The sequence below is a fragment of the Gavia stellata genome, chromosome 1, assembly GCF_030936135.1.
Source record: "Gavia stellata isolate bGavSte3 chromosome 1, bGavSte3.hap2, whole genome shotgun sequence".
Lineage (NCBI taxonomy): Eukaryota > Metazoa > Chordata > Aves > Gaviiformes > Gaviidae > Gavia > Gavia stellata.
This window is the reverse complement of record NC_082594.1, coordinates 80,898,621-80,914,355: the sequence shown is the minus strand read 5'-3', so window position 1 is coordinate 80,914,355 and position 15,735 is coordinate 80,898,621. Positions and strand designations below refer to the sequence as shown.

At 38.2% G+C, this 15,735-nt stretch overlaps 1 protein-coding gene across 1 annotated transcript in view; it reads right to left on the bottom strand.

The window, feature by feature from the left end:
• Positions 1-251: 251 nt before the first annotated feature.
• Positions 252-15,735, bottom strand: part of TBL1X (transducin beta like 1 X-linked) — a 199,859-nt gene continuing 184,375 nt past the window's right edge. Inside the window, exons 10-18 of the mRNA XM_059815202.1 lie at positions 15,198-15,261; positions 14,997-15,094; positions 13,390-13,450; positions 9,043-9,164; positions 7,528-7,602; positions 4,910-5,037; positions 3,072-3,237; positions 2,180-2,281; positions 252-1,017 (exon numbers count right to left, since the gene is read on the bottom strand). Coding sequence (XP_059671185.1) covers positions 991-1,017; positions 2,180-2,281; positions 3,072-3,237; positions 4,910-5,037; positions 7,528-7,602; positions 9,043-9,164; positions 13,390-13,450; positions 14,997-15,094; positions 15,198-15,261 — 843 coding nt within the window. The 3' untranslated portion in view covers positions 252-990. The remainder of the gene's footprint in view (positions 1,018-2,179; positions 2,282-3,071; positions 3,238-4,909; positions 5,038-7,527; positions 7,603-9,042; positions 9,165-13,389; positions 13,451-14,996; positions 15,095-15,197; positions 15,262-15,735) is intronic.

Below are 15,735 nucleotides of genomic sequence, written 5' to 3'. Positions count from 1 at the left end.
TTTAAAACTGTTTAACATAAAAAATACTTTTTTTCCAAAAATACACTGGGTTCTTTCTGTTAAAAGTCATCTTTCTCCTGTAAAAATCTTCCCCAGCACTGCATTCTTATATAAAGCACTTATTACACAATTTGCTGAAAGTGCCCTTGAGACGCTAAGATCTGAAGCATGGAGGATTTTTTTTTCTTTTAAACGGAGAGAAAGAAAGGAAAAGGAAGAGAGAGAAGAGAGGAGAAGCAGTCTGTCAAAAATTTTCATTGTCATGTCCACCTGGCTGCATCTACTATGGGCATACAGGGAAAAAAGAATAAAAAAGGGCAAGAAGAAAAAGGAGAAAAAAAAGGAAGGAGAAGTTGGGAGTGGAAGGGAGAAATAAAAGGAAAACAAAAGTTTCATCCTAAGCCTGGGATCCTCCAGGCTGTAATATTCCAGCTGATAGAAAAACCACTGAACAAAAAAAGTAGTCTAGAAAATAGAAAGTGTTGTGATTACAAAGTTGAGCATTTCATCAGTACAAACTGGTCTTTGAACGTCCTTTGGGAGAGCGACTGTAGTGTCCAAATTGGAAGGAAAAAATACAACACCGCATGGAGGAGGATTTTTTTTCCCTTTTGGTTTATCACAGCATTTTTCTTTTTTTTTTTTTATTAATTTTTTTTGGCACAGCTTTTTTTTCCCAGCCATCAGAGCAAGTTCTCAGACGCAAACCAAACAGTGCAATGCCTAGCTGGTGGCTTCATGCTTCCAAGGCTGAATGTTCCAGGTGGAAACCATTCCCTCCCCCTCTGAAGTGACTGTGTTTTTACTCCTTGATGAAGGTTACGGACAAAATACTAGACACCTGTGGCCAGGGAGAGTTGGTTTCACGGTACACTCTAACTTTGTTCAAGTTCGTACAGTTCTGGAGCTGTTAAGAATAGTTTTGAAGAGTGCTTCTCCCCACACATTCACTGCTGGTCCATTTGAAATTTCTTCTAAAACATTTCACTTTTACTTCCGCAGATCTAGAACACAAACCTGGAGAGAAAAGACTCAGCATTAAGAACCATTTCTGAAGGTGATGTGGAGGCCCTATTAATGTACGGCTCCGTACACAGGCTGATCAGCCAGCTGTATGTTATACTCCCCAGCTTCAAATCGGCCCGTCTCAAGTGCCTGTTTACATGCACACAAGCAGTGAACAACCTGACATGGGAGAAAACCCAAGTGAAAACCACACATTCAACATTTAGCTGGGCTTTAATTGGATTACAAACAAGCATTTTGGTGGCACAACCCAAGTAAGACTATGGGCTCTATTTAGTTGCCTAAATACAGTGCCCACTTCAATTTCTGAAATATATCCAAAATAGATGCACAGGCCTGGCAGGCATGACACAGGACCTAGAGCGGACATGCGCCCATTTGGAGCAGCTGTTGGAAGCCAGGCATGGCACCATCTCAAATGGCACGACTAAGCTCAAGCAACTGAATCATGTTGTAGGTGTACCCTTTGTTAAAACCAGTTGAAAAATACTGCTCTAAAATTGTTATGCCAGCCAGCCATAGCGAAAAGTTATTTTAAAAAGCTGTAGAGTGTGTTATAACATCTGTGCATCCTTCACAAGCTGATCATGTTACAATTGACTTTTTTTTAAAGTAACATTAACAGCAAAAATAGTGATGAATAATCAGTATCTCTACGGCAATATTTCTCCTTCACCACGTGATGAAATCTTTGGGCATCATGCTGAAAACTTCCTCTTCTAGGAACTATTCAAGGGTAAACTTCTGTGGGATAAAACTTACAAAGCCTCAGGACAACTGTTTATTGGAGAGTTGACTGCTGTGACCTGACCTTCATTAAAAACTGACAGATGAGATAAATAATGATAGAAACAACAGTACTGTTGTTCTTATCAAATATGTATCTAGAAGTCATTCCCATCTTCAGTAATATTCACCTATTCCACAAGCATTCTTCATTTCCAATAGGAACACCATCTCCTAGCATTCATTCAAAACCTTCCAAAGCAGTAGCGTTTTTACTATACTCCACAGAATTACCTACTCCTGTCTTGAGCTATCTACCCTTCAGCTCTGTCCAGAGAAGGCAATATGGCACGTATGGTTTTTTGTTGACACTCTCCAGAGGAGTGACACTCTCCACTCAACATTTACCATGTGTAAAGCTCCTTACCGATCCGTCTGATGCGCTTGCTCCCACTTTGTCTCCTCTAGCATTCCAGCAGACTTCAAAGATGCCCCCGGTGCCTCGGTAGCTATGTACTAGGGTTCCACTCTACAAAGCAAAACAGCATGCAAACATTTGATACAGAAGTTCCCCTTTTTTTTTCTCTGTCACGTGGCAGTACATTAAAAAGAAGAGAGTGGTGGTGAGGGGGTATTATTCACATCACCCATCTATGGTCATCTCTATAAGGTGCTGATGTTAGGAAACTGGTCTTTGATAATGAAGAGAAACAGGCTCCTCCAGAAAGCAATTTACAGTAGGACTCTCAGACATCTGTTTTTGTCAACTTTGTAACAGTAAAGGCCTGGGGAGTTAGGCTGAGATGGTCTTTTCTAAAGTTTGTTGTTAATTCAGGCTGTGAGGCATCAGTACGCAGAATTAAATCTGTGGAACTATGATGTCCCACTTTTCTCCAGAATATCCCCAGTCCCCAGCCTGCACACCCTTTGTATCTATCATCTCCTCATCGCAAAGTATAAGCCAGGTGCATCGGACTCACAGCTGAACTCAGCTTGTTACTAAATAAATGTACCACTTATTTCTAAGAATCAATCCACACCTTTGCTTCACAAAGCTGACGGCACAACGTGACGTACCTATTTTCACGCATGCTAGTGTTTTAGCGTACAACAAAGCCTGAGCAGAAATGTTCTGGACAGTCACCTCACTCCACCTGAGTGACGCAACTGTTACGCGGGGATTTGTATCAGCCGATAACAATCAGGTTCACGTTGGCTGGCAGGTCATATGCTACAGAGGTACATATATTTTCCATTTAAGCTTTTGCTATTAATGTGTCATCTAAAACAGATGTGCTTCACATGAAGCAACACAGTACCTGAGTATTCCATATATGGACACATTTGTCAAAGGACCCACTGGCTAGATATTTTCCATCAGGACTAAAAGCTACACTGTAGACAGGCTCTTGATGTTTTGTTAGCGTATGGATGCAGACTCCTCGGTCAACGTCCCACAGCCGAACAGTGGAATCAAACGAAGCACTGCAAGAAGCATTCAAACACAAGCATGTCTTAATTTGAGTGTTAATCAATTTGTAGTTCGATAGTGTAAATGTTTTAAGAGAATAACACAGAGTTTTTTCTATGCTAAGCAAGAAACAAGGTTTCAAACAGAAAAGCTAATACTCACTACAGCCTTGACAAGAACTATATCTACAGAACTGAATTCTTGTATGTGGAACCTTTGAGTTTATCTCAGGGTGCTGTATATAGGATCAGATCACTAGCCTTACAAGAGCCAAACTCCTGCTTTTTGAGATTCTATCTGACATTATGCAGGAATGTAAAATACATATTGTCATTAATAGGGTAAATGGTTCCAGAAACATCTTATTCTTAATGGATTTGCATTATTTAATGAATTAGCATTCTGTAATTCTCTAGAACTGTAGTTCTCACTTTATTTCAGTGCTGTTTTTTGCTACAATCAATCTAAATCCGAAACTGTGGGCTTAGAAAAAGGCAAGGGAAATAATTGGTGTTAAAAATAATATTAAAAGAACAACTCCAAGAAAGCGAAGTTCTTCTTCCCTGTCCACTTCCAGACTAAGGAGTAAAATAAATAAAACAGCTTTGATACAACTCCTCTCCAAACTGAATACACCATGAGTTGATTTGATAATCCCATGGTACTACCATCAATTGGCATTCTACAAGCAAACATATTTGAGGCCGCCCCTCGAACACTGTGTTTAGTTTTGGGCCCCTCACTACAAGAAAGAGATTAAGGTGCTGGAGCGTGTCCAGAGAAGGGCAATAAAGCTGGTGAGGGGTCTGGAGCACAAGTCTTATGAGGAGCGGTTGAGAGGGCTGGGTTTGTTTAGCTTGGAGGAGGCTGAGGGGAGACCTTATCACTCTCTACAATTACCTGAAAGGGGGTTGTAGAGAGGTGGGTGCGGCTCTCTTCTCCCAAGTGAGAAGTGATAGGACAAGAGGAAATGGCCTCAAGTTGTGTCAGAGCAGGTTTAGATTGGATATTAAGAAAAACTTCTTCACTGAAAGGGTTGTCAGACATTGGAACAGGCTGCCCAGGGAAGTGGTTGAGTCACCATCCCTGGAGGTATTTAAAAGATGAGGTGCTTAGGGACATGGTTTAGTGGTGGACTTAGCAGGGTTAGGTTTACGGTTGGACTTGATGATCTTAAAGGTCTTTTCCAACCTAAGTGATTCTATGATTCTGCATTTGCTAAACTCAAAGAAGAATTTTGAACAGATTTTCAAGTGGAATTTTAAAGATTATCCAAGCTTTTCTCTGTTAGTTAACAAGGCTATAAAAATTGTCAGTATCTGCCCAGGTGAGTTGCATGACCCTGGCTAGAACACATTCCAACTGGCTCAATGGGCTGCCATCTGTCTCATTAAGTACTTTCATTCACAACAAGCGGATGCTGGACGTGAAGGTGCAATGGAAGATTTACAATCCTTTTATGAAGGCAGCTGAAAAGTGAAATAGCATATGACTCAATTTTCCTTCTTTTTCTTCTTCCTTTTTCAAATATGATTCCTTTCCCTTCGTTTCCATCCCCCTGATTTACAAACGTAGGTACTTTTTACTGGAATTCTCTGCAGGAAGACTGATGGCAAGGTGACAGTAGAGTTACACGTCACAAAGACGATCCTTCTTGGTAGGCAACAGAAAGAGGTATATTTTTACCTTGCTAACATGATGTTGGAGTTCGGGTTGCTGGTGCCTGGTCCTGTAGGACTCCATTTGATAGTATAAATCTCTTTGCTGTGAGCCTGAAGATCATGTACACAAGTATCTTGCTTCATACTCCAAATCTAAGTCAGAGTAATTATGAAGTGGAAAAATGGCAAAGTTACTAATCTCTTCTCAGCTGAATTATTTCAGTTCTATGTTTTTCTTACCATTTGTTTATTTAAGATCTTGACACAAATGCATACATGTAATTTAAGTTTATTAATGCAACAGTTTGGCATCTACAACGCACACACGTTAGAATAACCCCATTAAGGGAAAGAGCTACACATTTAATAGTATTTATTCAACAGATAAGAACTAAATCGTTGCTGTACTGCCCATAGCCTGTAACTGTATTTTTTTCATACAGAAGCTTAAGTTACTCTATTTAGGTAAGTTTAACTTGAAGTTTAAATGACACATTGCAACAGCAGTCATCTTAAAGAATCAAAATAAAGTTTCTATAACTGCTTAGAACCTAATAATTTTCTTTTATGCCAGTCAAGAGCCACATCAAATTTTCCTTTCCCTCCTAACTCCACTTGTTTTCCTGATGTTTTTAACAGCACAGGCAATGGAACAAGATCAGCTATTTATGCACTGTTACATGGCCAAATACTTCAGTGTGAGATAAAGAATATGCTCAACAGAGATGACAGGTAATTTAGTAGATCTTTTCTTCAGCTAACTGAGAAAACAAGATGAAGCTAATTCAAAGCAGGGAAAAATAACTCAAATTTAGTCAGTTTCTGAGATATATCAAAAATGTAGTAATGATTTAACTCACTTGTTACAAGTCTGTACTATGAGGGAAATGATGTGCTCTTATGCTGAATTTTCAGCAGCATACCTGAGTCTGCTTTTGGAAATGCCACACAAAGCTTAGCCACATTCTACAGCTAACAGGCAGCATGTTCCCAGAAGTTGTAGGAAAATATCAAGAACTCCAAAAAAAAGAAAAAAAAAGAAGCCAGAGAGGACTGAAGCCAAAGGAAAAAGAATAAGAAGAATAATTGCCCAAAAAGGATTTGCAGTCTCCATCATTGAAGATTTTTAAAAACATGCAAGGCCAGGGACAGCAAACCGTTAGCTCTTGTGTCAAATTCAGTGGTCAGAGATTTGAACTGGGACCAACAACACTGAGCCGCAGTGGTTTTTAAAACACAGCACGCAACTGGGCACCAAAAAAATGTGCTACCACTGGGTCAGGATGTTTAAGCAGAGCAATACTGGTTACTATAATACTGCTTTGTGGCAGCATAACAAACAAGGTGCTCTCTTTCAGTCTCTTCCAGCCCTATTTTCTGTAAATTTTCAGTTATGTGAACAGTTTGGAATAATATGTCTAGAACCCAGAGGGATGAAAACCCGAGTGGATATGTGGCAAAGACAGACCAGAATTGAGCAGAATTCAGGCTACCTTTGAAAAGGAAACAGTCACAACGCTGATGTTCACTCAGCTCTTATCTATAAGTTTTGCGGCGCTCTCAGTTTCAGGTCTTATACACAGGCTGTATGCATGCTAGAAACATCTCCTACTTTAGCTGTGCCAATCAGCAGCAGAAAAAGGTATGAAGCCTTAATTTACACAACTATACTATGAGAAATCTGTATTACTGGTACAATTCTATCCACAAAACCAAATCTTTCCTGGGATGTTTGCTTTGCTCAAGGAACCAGTATAAATCGACAGTCCAGCAGGAGGGCTTTGCTGTTACAACATACAGCTATTCCTACATGGACATAGCCTTCATTCAATGTGGCTGAGAAAGGAGAGTGAGAGGAGTTTCGGCTGGAAAAGCTCTATTGGGAAAAGTACTTCTGCAAGCCCAGACTCCCCTTGTATTAGTAATACTTTGCTGGTGCAGTGCAACAGCCCAGGTGTGCTGGTAAAGCAGCCTATGCTGTCTGTGAGCCACAATCCAGATTCATTCCAACTAACTTCAGGCACCTAACAGAGGCATGTACATCAGCAGTGTAGCTGCCTTAGGCTTCCCATACAGTGAATGGACAGACAGGCATCTTCAGAGAGCAATTCTGATTTTTGCTGGGATCTGAATTTATATGTCGTGTCACATTGCTTAGTCCAAGGCTATTAAAAAAAATAAAAATCAAACGGCTCCAATGACATTATTTTCAGAAAAAAGACTCCAAAGGGCAAGAAAACTCTTTATTTTTCTATTCTTTTCAAAGTGTAACCAATAGACTGCTTCTTAGCATAGGGATTGTGCTTCTGTTGACAGGCCAGCATGTGTATATATACACATATACATGTGTATATATATACATGTGTATATATATACATATATGCATATATTTAAACTATGACTATTCTATGATAGTGACATATCAGCCACTTAACACTTATTTGGATAGGATGTCTCAGTTTTTCCAGTGGCTGCTTCTCTGTGTTCAATCTTTCAGATTGTCTTTAAGAAATACGGGACAAAATGAAAATATTGTTCATGCAGAGTTTTAAATGATACACTACCATCATTCTGGAGAAGATTAAAAAATAGACATAATTTTTGTCTTTACTTTTTGAACAGCAGGAATGGAAATTATACTACCTTTAATGTCATATCATCGGAGCAAGATGCTAGTAGCATGCCAGATGGGTCCCACTTGATTGCATTAACCTCGTTCTGAAATAAAGAGTGATTTTATTAAGTAAATATTCTGGTTACCTGCATTGTACCGGGCTCCCAGCAGAGGGCACTCAAGGCTTATGCATGCGACAAGTTCTACCACAAATTACAGCGTGAACAAAAGCAGTGCTGCTTCCCTAACATGCTATTTAAGTGTCATTTAGGAATAGTAACCATTTTGTTTGTGAACAATACACACAATCAGTCTTCTGATACATGCTCTGGCACATAGTCTCTCATACTCTTTCTTCATATGCTAGGATTTAAATAAACTCTCACACCAGACGGATTGATGATGCAGCATTAACCTCTTTTTACAATTGAGATATTTCTTCGGTTAATATTCTGTAGATCTCAGAGATACAAATTTTCAATAGAAAATACGGGTGGGGTGTAAAGTTTTGTGGCATTTATAATTCTTAGTATTGCAGCTCTACAATGCTGGTCTCTCTAAACAGAGGTGTATGTGTAAATGAAATCCAGGATGGAATATTGCATAGTTTACGATGCTTTCTCTATCAATCTTTCTAGCACTTTGTAATTAACTAAGCCTAATGTATCCCCTTGGTAATCAGTAAGTTTTCTGTGCTTTTTTGAGGGTCATACATATGGGGGAAAAAAGCATTTAATAAAAAAGGAAAGATTTTTTTAAAAACATCAAGTGGCTCAGGGTCTCAGTGAAAATAATCCTGGAAAATATTTAAATTTTACTTTATCCATTTTACATGTTTCAGTCATAATTAAAAGGAACTGTACAGATACTTGAAGTAAAAATTTGTATCATGAGCAACACGGTGCATTTCGTATAATCATAAAAAGCACCAGCCTGTTGGTAGGAATGTATAACCTGTCATGAAATATCAGTTTAACCATAGACTAGATAAAGGTCTCCAAATGCACAATTTTTCCTCAGTGAGGAGATAGCAAGTTCTGGAAATTAGTATCTAAATTACAGGTCAGTATATGATAGCAGTTTTCTCATGAATGAAAGCGAGAAAAACTAGCTTTTGACAGTCATTAAGTACCACCAGGAAAAGAGGGGGAAATACATCTTAAATAGATCTTATTAGATTAAATTGATTCTAAAACTGAACAATGGCTGGAGGTAAATTGTTCTCTCCTTATCCCCAATTCTCATTTACTAAAGGAAATTAAGCTAGCGGAAAACAAATTCCTATGTATTAATGTGCCCTTAGTCCGCAGCTCATGCTACATATAGTCTCACTGTTTAAGATGGAGGTTTTGTCTCCTACAGTGATTTAGAACAGTTTATCCCCTCTCGCAGACAGCGAGTCACTCCTGAGGAATATGGTTTCAGGGAAGCAATGGGATGTAACACCTTTGGTGCTAGAACACACCCTGCAAACACATCAGCTGCCATCATCGCTACATGGTGCAGTGACTTTATCACTAACATTTTGGACTTCTTAAACTTACTGTGTGTCCTTGAAAGGTTTTAACGGGACGATCACAGCCAAGTCTGCATACATGAATGCACATGTCAGTGCTGCAGGAGGCAAAAGTAGTGTTGTTCTGCCAGTCTACATCCAGAGCAGGAGCTGTGAAGTACAAACAATGGAAGGAAAATCAGGGAACACAGCAAAGAAACAGCTATCCCAAATAATTTTTCTCCTGTCACCCATCTGGATCAAACAGACTAAAAGCTACTTCTTGAACTACTACCTACTACCAGTTACAGGGATGATAGGGACTGTCTGAAGGGCACAAATTACTTTTTCTCTTGTAGTAGACAATCTGGATGCTTTGCATGGCATCTATTTATGAGAATCTTTTGGGTTAAGTTACATAAAGGGGGCAAAACCACCTGCCTCCACCCTCCCCGCTCCCAGCTACACACTGCTCTGGGGCCATCTCTATCACTCATTCCTCTGTAAGACAGCTCAGCGAAGAACCTGGAAGAAAACTAATGCAGAAAAACCGTGGACGATTTCAGCTGGGTTAGAAAAAATGTTCCTGTGAATGCCAGACATAACACATGGGAAGGAGAAGCACCAGGTGGCCGCCTTCCTTTGCGCTAGCTTTATGCAACCACTGATGCAAACCTATCGTTCTGTGCAGGCACGTGGATTAATGACACCTAAATTCAGTTTAATTTGGTTGGGGATTGATTTACGATAAGTACATTGGTCAAGCTGATCTGAAATGAGAGGAAGAGTTTCGGTAGAGGGATTGGCATTAACTAGGATTGAACTAATGAAATTTTGTACACACATAGTACATGAACATCTAACTAGTGCCTGTGTGCAACACACACACTTGCAAAAAGTCTGGAAAAAACAAACAAAAACCCCTGTCACTGCGGCCTAAAAGCATGCACAGGAGCAGGAGGGAATCCTGACATATAGCTTGCTTGTGTTTCTACGACTGCTGCTTGTTTTTTTGCTCAGGGAAGAGTTTAGCTGCCCTCCAGAGGATGACATAAGACTTGCTAAAATACAGAAATCTTCATTCTCAGCACACTCCTGTGAGAAGCAAGCGTGTCAGAACAAGAGCAGCATATAGGAAGCAAAGTTGAATCTCTTTCTGGCAACAATACAATGCAAGTTTATCATTAAAATGAAACTAAGAAATGCCTTATTCAAACACGTTCAGAAAAATATTTTCGTAATACAGAGGTGAAAATATACCTGTTGTGCCATGCGTATTATATTTAAATATTTTTTTTCCTGTTATAATTTTTATGAACTGCAAAATGAGATTGATCCATGTCACCTTCCAAATCATCAAGTGGCTCTCTAAATAAGAATGGAGGTCTGAAATTGTTTCATATATAATTATTTTTTAGAATATTAATGAAAAAGCTCAGTAATTCTGTGTGACAGGTAAGGAATTTCTACATTGCAGAAATATAAAGGAAATTCATGTGAGGAAGGCAGATTACTTCTGAGTTTTCCTATAAGCATGAATGGGGATCAGGAAACAGTAAAAGATTTAGTTTCTTCAACTGCCCGTTTGTCTTTCTTTTTATGCTGCAAGCTTTGTATTACTGTTTCTGAGCAAACAAAAATCTATCTTCATTAAAGCAATATGCCTTCAGGGCTAGTATCTGGTATGATATGTATGAGTTAAAAAGTCATTTTCTGAGAGCTGTTGGCACCTAAAGCGATGGATATACATTGCAGCATAATTTGAATCATAGAGTGATGATCATTAATACTGATTCATTTATTGGTGTATTTAATCATATGATTACTGGATAAGTAACTACATAAAATGGACTGGCAAAACGAATGAAAAATGTTTTTTGATGCAAGTAATCGAATTGCCAAAGTGTCTCCAAAACCACAGGATACTAGCCAATTGCATAAAAACAATTCGCATGTCATCTAATAATAGCAGTAACAAATCCTTAAGAAATACAGCTAAAATAAATCCCAACAATAAAAGTGTTACAATAACGATCAGTTAATTTAAGCTTTTTCTGAAGAAATTTAGGTGTGATTCAGAATGAGAAGCTCAGAAGAGTACAGAGTGAAGTGTCCGCAGGGAGTGATTCAGAGCACTTACATGTCTAAAACTGGGTCATACAAATACCTCTCATGGTATCACTTAACCAATTTGTTCCTGCATGCATAGACATCACTCCACATCTATCAGCAGGTGTGAAAATTGGATTATTTCACTCCATTTTAAAGAAATAAGATTTGTGAATACATATTGTGATCAAATGCCCTATGATGACTCATAGTTTTGCAAAGAGTAATGAAACCCTAGAAGCTACTCAGCCACATACTTAAATATTTTGACCATAAAACCTTAAAGTTACATGGGAACATCAATGACATAGAGGCCTTCAAGACCTAGACAAAGGAGTCTTCCTTATGTATTTTAAGATGACAGTTTTGTCCATATGGGTGTAAACTAAACAAGTTGTTGTAAAGCAGCCGAGAGTAAAAAATTTATGTTATTCCCAGGCCAACTATCTCCAGACTTCAAAGAAGTATGCAAAGAAGTACGCCAGACAAGTATGTGTTAAAGGAACTGTATTCTGTCTAGACTAGACTTTTAATTGTTAAAATGCCACCTTTAATCCTTGTGTAGACAAGGTTTTCGGATTCCAGATATGAAAAGGAATTTGCTGTCAGTTTGTTCTGGTGAATAGGTGATGCAAAGAGGACAAGTTGAGGTCTTTGTGGCTTTAGACTCACGTGAGCACAAAAACTACAGCTGATTTTAAGGGGCTCTTTGTATGACATATGCTTTTGGCCTATCAACAATTTCCTTAATAACTAACTGCTTTACGTCCCTATGAAAACATATTTGAAATAATGGGAAAAAAAAAAAAATTAGCCTCTCCACATCTCCACTTCAGTTGTGTCTTATGGTCCAAAGACAAACAGCATGCATAATAAGAATTTTTGAAAAAAATTATTAATGCAGACGGACATTGGCATATTGCATTGGAAAATGTAGTTAAGTTTTCAACTTGCTAAAAGGGGAATGGAGTGATATGTCCTTGATGCACATCACTGCTAAGACTGCTACATGTCAGTGAACATGATTCTGAAGGGGCAACCAAGTTCTGAATCTGCAACTTCTTAGATCAACAGTTAGGATTCAGAAGGCTTCAGAGTCTTATTAACTACATCACTATACAGTGCAAAGTTTGCTTTTATGGAACAGTTATGATGGATAAATAAATGCCACAGTGAGAAAATCTGTCAGCAGATACTGACTCCTCCAAACTGATCGTTGCATTAATAAGCGAGAAGTTGAGTGACAAAAATGCAGAGTATGGATCTGCTGTGCGCATGGACACAATTTTGTCTTCTGTTGAATAACCATTTCAATTGCTACTGCATATTAGTAACATCTGTGAAAATGTGAGAATGAGAACAACTAGAAATTGAGTTGAAAAGCATGCACAAATTAATGTTTTAAAATTAGTAGTAAAATATGTTTTTTAAACACCATCAAACACCTTGTGAAAGCCTGCTGTATTTAAAAATTGATTAGTTACAGCGAACAACCAGGAAGATGAACATTTCCTGCATCAGAATCTGGAATGTGTTGGTGGTTTTAAACTCAGTTTGACTATGCCCCTTAAAAATTCTTCACTATGACAACTCATCCAGTTTGGATCATGAATTCAGTCATCATCTTACAAGTCTGGTCTCAGGTGAATTTAAGATTATGTCAATGATTGCCTGTTACTCAAGATCACTCAGTATCTATGACATCTCCTGTCTTCTTGAAGCAGACCAGATCTACAAACAACCCTCCGAGTAAGGTTTTGGTGCAGCAAGGTTTTGAAACTCAAAGTTGGCAATTGACTTCTGATAACCAGAGAAAGCAAATACTGAAGAACTTCAAGTCAAAATTAAAAGCTAAGAAATTCCTGAGGACCTTTATGCTTGCAGTCATGAATGCAAGCTGCACAAGAGAACCATCTGCTTCTGTCTCAAGTCAGCTTCATTGCAAGAGGAGCAGAAATAGTGGAAGAGATCCCAGACACCTCCACCAAAAAGCCTCTTCATAAATTACCACTTGTTACTATTCGAACATAAAGATAATGACAGACTCATTTAGCTAGGTAGGCATGGCTGGTGTATAAATCCTCTCCTAGAATCAGTTTGACTTTCAAAGGTGATTCTCACAGAACCCCGTCTTTCTGAAAAAAGAATAAACCCACAAGCCAAGACACTCAGGATAGATAAGCACAAAAAAACTGGTTCAAACTTCTCTCTGGCAGGTAGGTTTTTACAAAAGGATAAATTACAGTGACAAAATTAAAAACTGCATTTCATTTGACTAACAAATTACCTGAATGGAAAGGAAACTGCTGTTTAGCTTCTCCTGTGTGAGCATCCCAAATTATTGTTGTCTGCATCCAAAGGAAGGGTGAAAAAAAAGATTAGTGACTGTTCCGCTCAGAGAAAACAGAGAGCACCCTCACTGAGAAGCAATTCTAAAAGATGCACTGATAAAATTATTGACTGCAGAGAGCCTTGTGTGCTGAACAGCTGAAAAAACAGAAATCACTTCCAAATATCACAGAATAATAATCTAAGTGTAGATAAAGAAGTATCACGCCTACAGAGGAAGTAATGTAACTACTAAGAATCGGCATGTTCTCCCTGAATAATGCTAGAAAACAGTACTACACATTTTTAATAAGCATTTTCTTACAGCTGTTTCAGTTATCTTCTTCAAAGTTCTCCCCTTTTCAAAGATGCAAGTTGAATTCTATTCCAAAACTACGTGATACTACATTTCTAACAATTAAACCACCAAGTGAAATGTTTATCTAGCGGCAGAGTACATATCACTTCATGCCACTGTGGTGGGACAGACTGAAGTGTAATTTGCTTACTACAAGTTTAATCCATACTCACAGCACACGTAAGCAACTCCCCTGTAAAGCTCAATACCACCTTCTGAGTGAATCGTGAATTTATTGGGAGTATATGCTTCCAGAAAATAAATTAAGGATGCCTCATCTTGCTGATAATGGATCATCTAAAGTATCATTGCTGTTATTGGGAATATAGGTTTGCCAGAATAATGGAACTACCATCGGGAGACAAGTGTAGTTGAATATAAGCCAGTACTAAAAGGCATAAAACTACGTTTCCATTTTCACAAGTATGTGAAAATACAGGGATTCATCTAGCCTACAAATCAGATGTACAAGCCTGAGCTAGTTTCCCTAGAGTCCCCTCTGTCAGTAGCTGGAGAGGAGCACTGTCAGTGCATATCACTGCAACACAGGCCATGCAACCCATCACTTGGAAGTGCCATTTTTCTTTCTGAATTTTATAAAGGAAGCCAAAGATGACATACACATCTGATTTTTAGACATCAAAAGTTAGGCAAGATGAGTGCTGTGTACTTTCCAGTTTCAGTTTTAATGGATTTGTGCTCATCATCAGCAGTCACCTGTTCATTTTAATCTCTAATATGCACTCAGCTGAAACTACAATGTTCTGCTTGATTTGTAGTCCAGAACTACCATTTTTTTTGCTTATTTGCATAGAAAGCCATATATATTTTATTCAAATACAAGTGTTTCAATAATTAGATGAGCTAAAAGGTCAAGTATCTTTAAGATCACTTCCTTCCCGGAAACAGTTGACAACACTATAAACATAGGTACTGGAGGCAGTTCTTTCGTTAACTGAGAAACATATAAGATGCAATTTTACACAGGAGGCAAGTGGAGTTGTTTTTTTTTTTAAAGTAAAATCTTTTACATAAAAATAGTACACATCTATGCAGCCTCAAAAATATAATCAACATGCACTAAAACATGTTAAAGAAAAGTAAACTCTCCAGGATGCCTGGAGGAGAAGAAAAGAATCTTATGGAATTCAGCAGCACAAGCTCACCGAGTCAGCAAAATGTTAGAATGATGTGTTTTTAAAACTTACTTTATCAACACCAGCACTTAAAATATAATTCCCCTTTTTGTTCCATTTCAGGGCAAATATTGGACCTTTATGTTGACCTAAGGTGCTTGCAAGGTTACCTGGAAGAAAGAAAAGGTTAGTATTACAGTTTGTTTACAAATTAGCCAAAGTACAGTTCACTGCTGTTCGATTCTTAAGAACAATAAATGTTGTTTGACTTACCATCTTCTGTCCATATTCTTGCAAAACCATCATATGAGCCTGTAGCCAATAGTGTTCCATCACTCTGTTAGGATATATAAAAATGGCAAAGGTCGATACTAGATGAAATCTGTTTCAACCAACCTTTTTCTTTACTTTTTTTTACAGTTTGTGCATTGTGATTTATGGGAAATCTGAGTCCACACATTGAGACAGATTATACTATGATTTAAACTAAAGGTTATTACTGGAGACAGCAAAGAGGAAATAAAACCCTCTAACATACTGTGAAATACTAGGCTACACCATCAGATAACAGTAATTTAATCAAAAGGATTAGAAAAAGAAAACAAGATATAACAAATTCTATGGGATTCTTCCAGATAACAAACAGATACTACTTCGTAGACATAAAGAGCCTATAAAACATCAACAGATCATCTAAATCGTGACTAAATCCCAGTTCAGTGAAATTCAGGCACCTCTACTTGAACGAAGGACCTAAACACCTAAGCCACCTACACTCACGGTTAACACCTCAAATACTATCTACCACAAA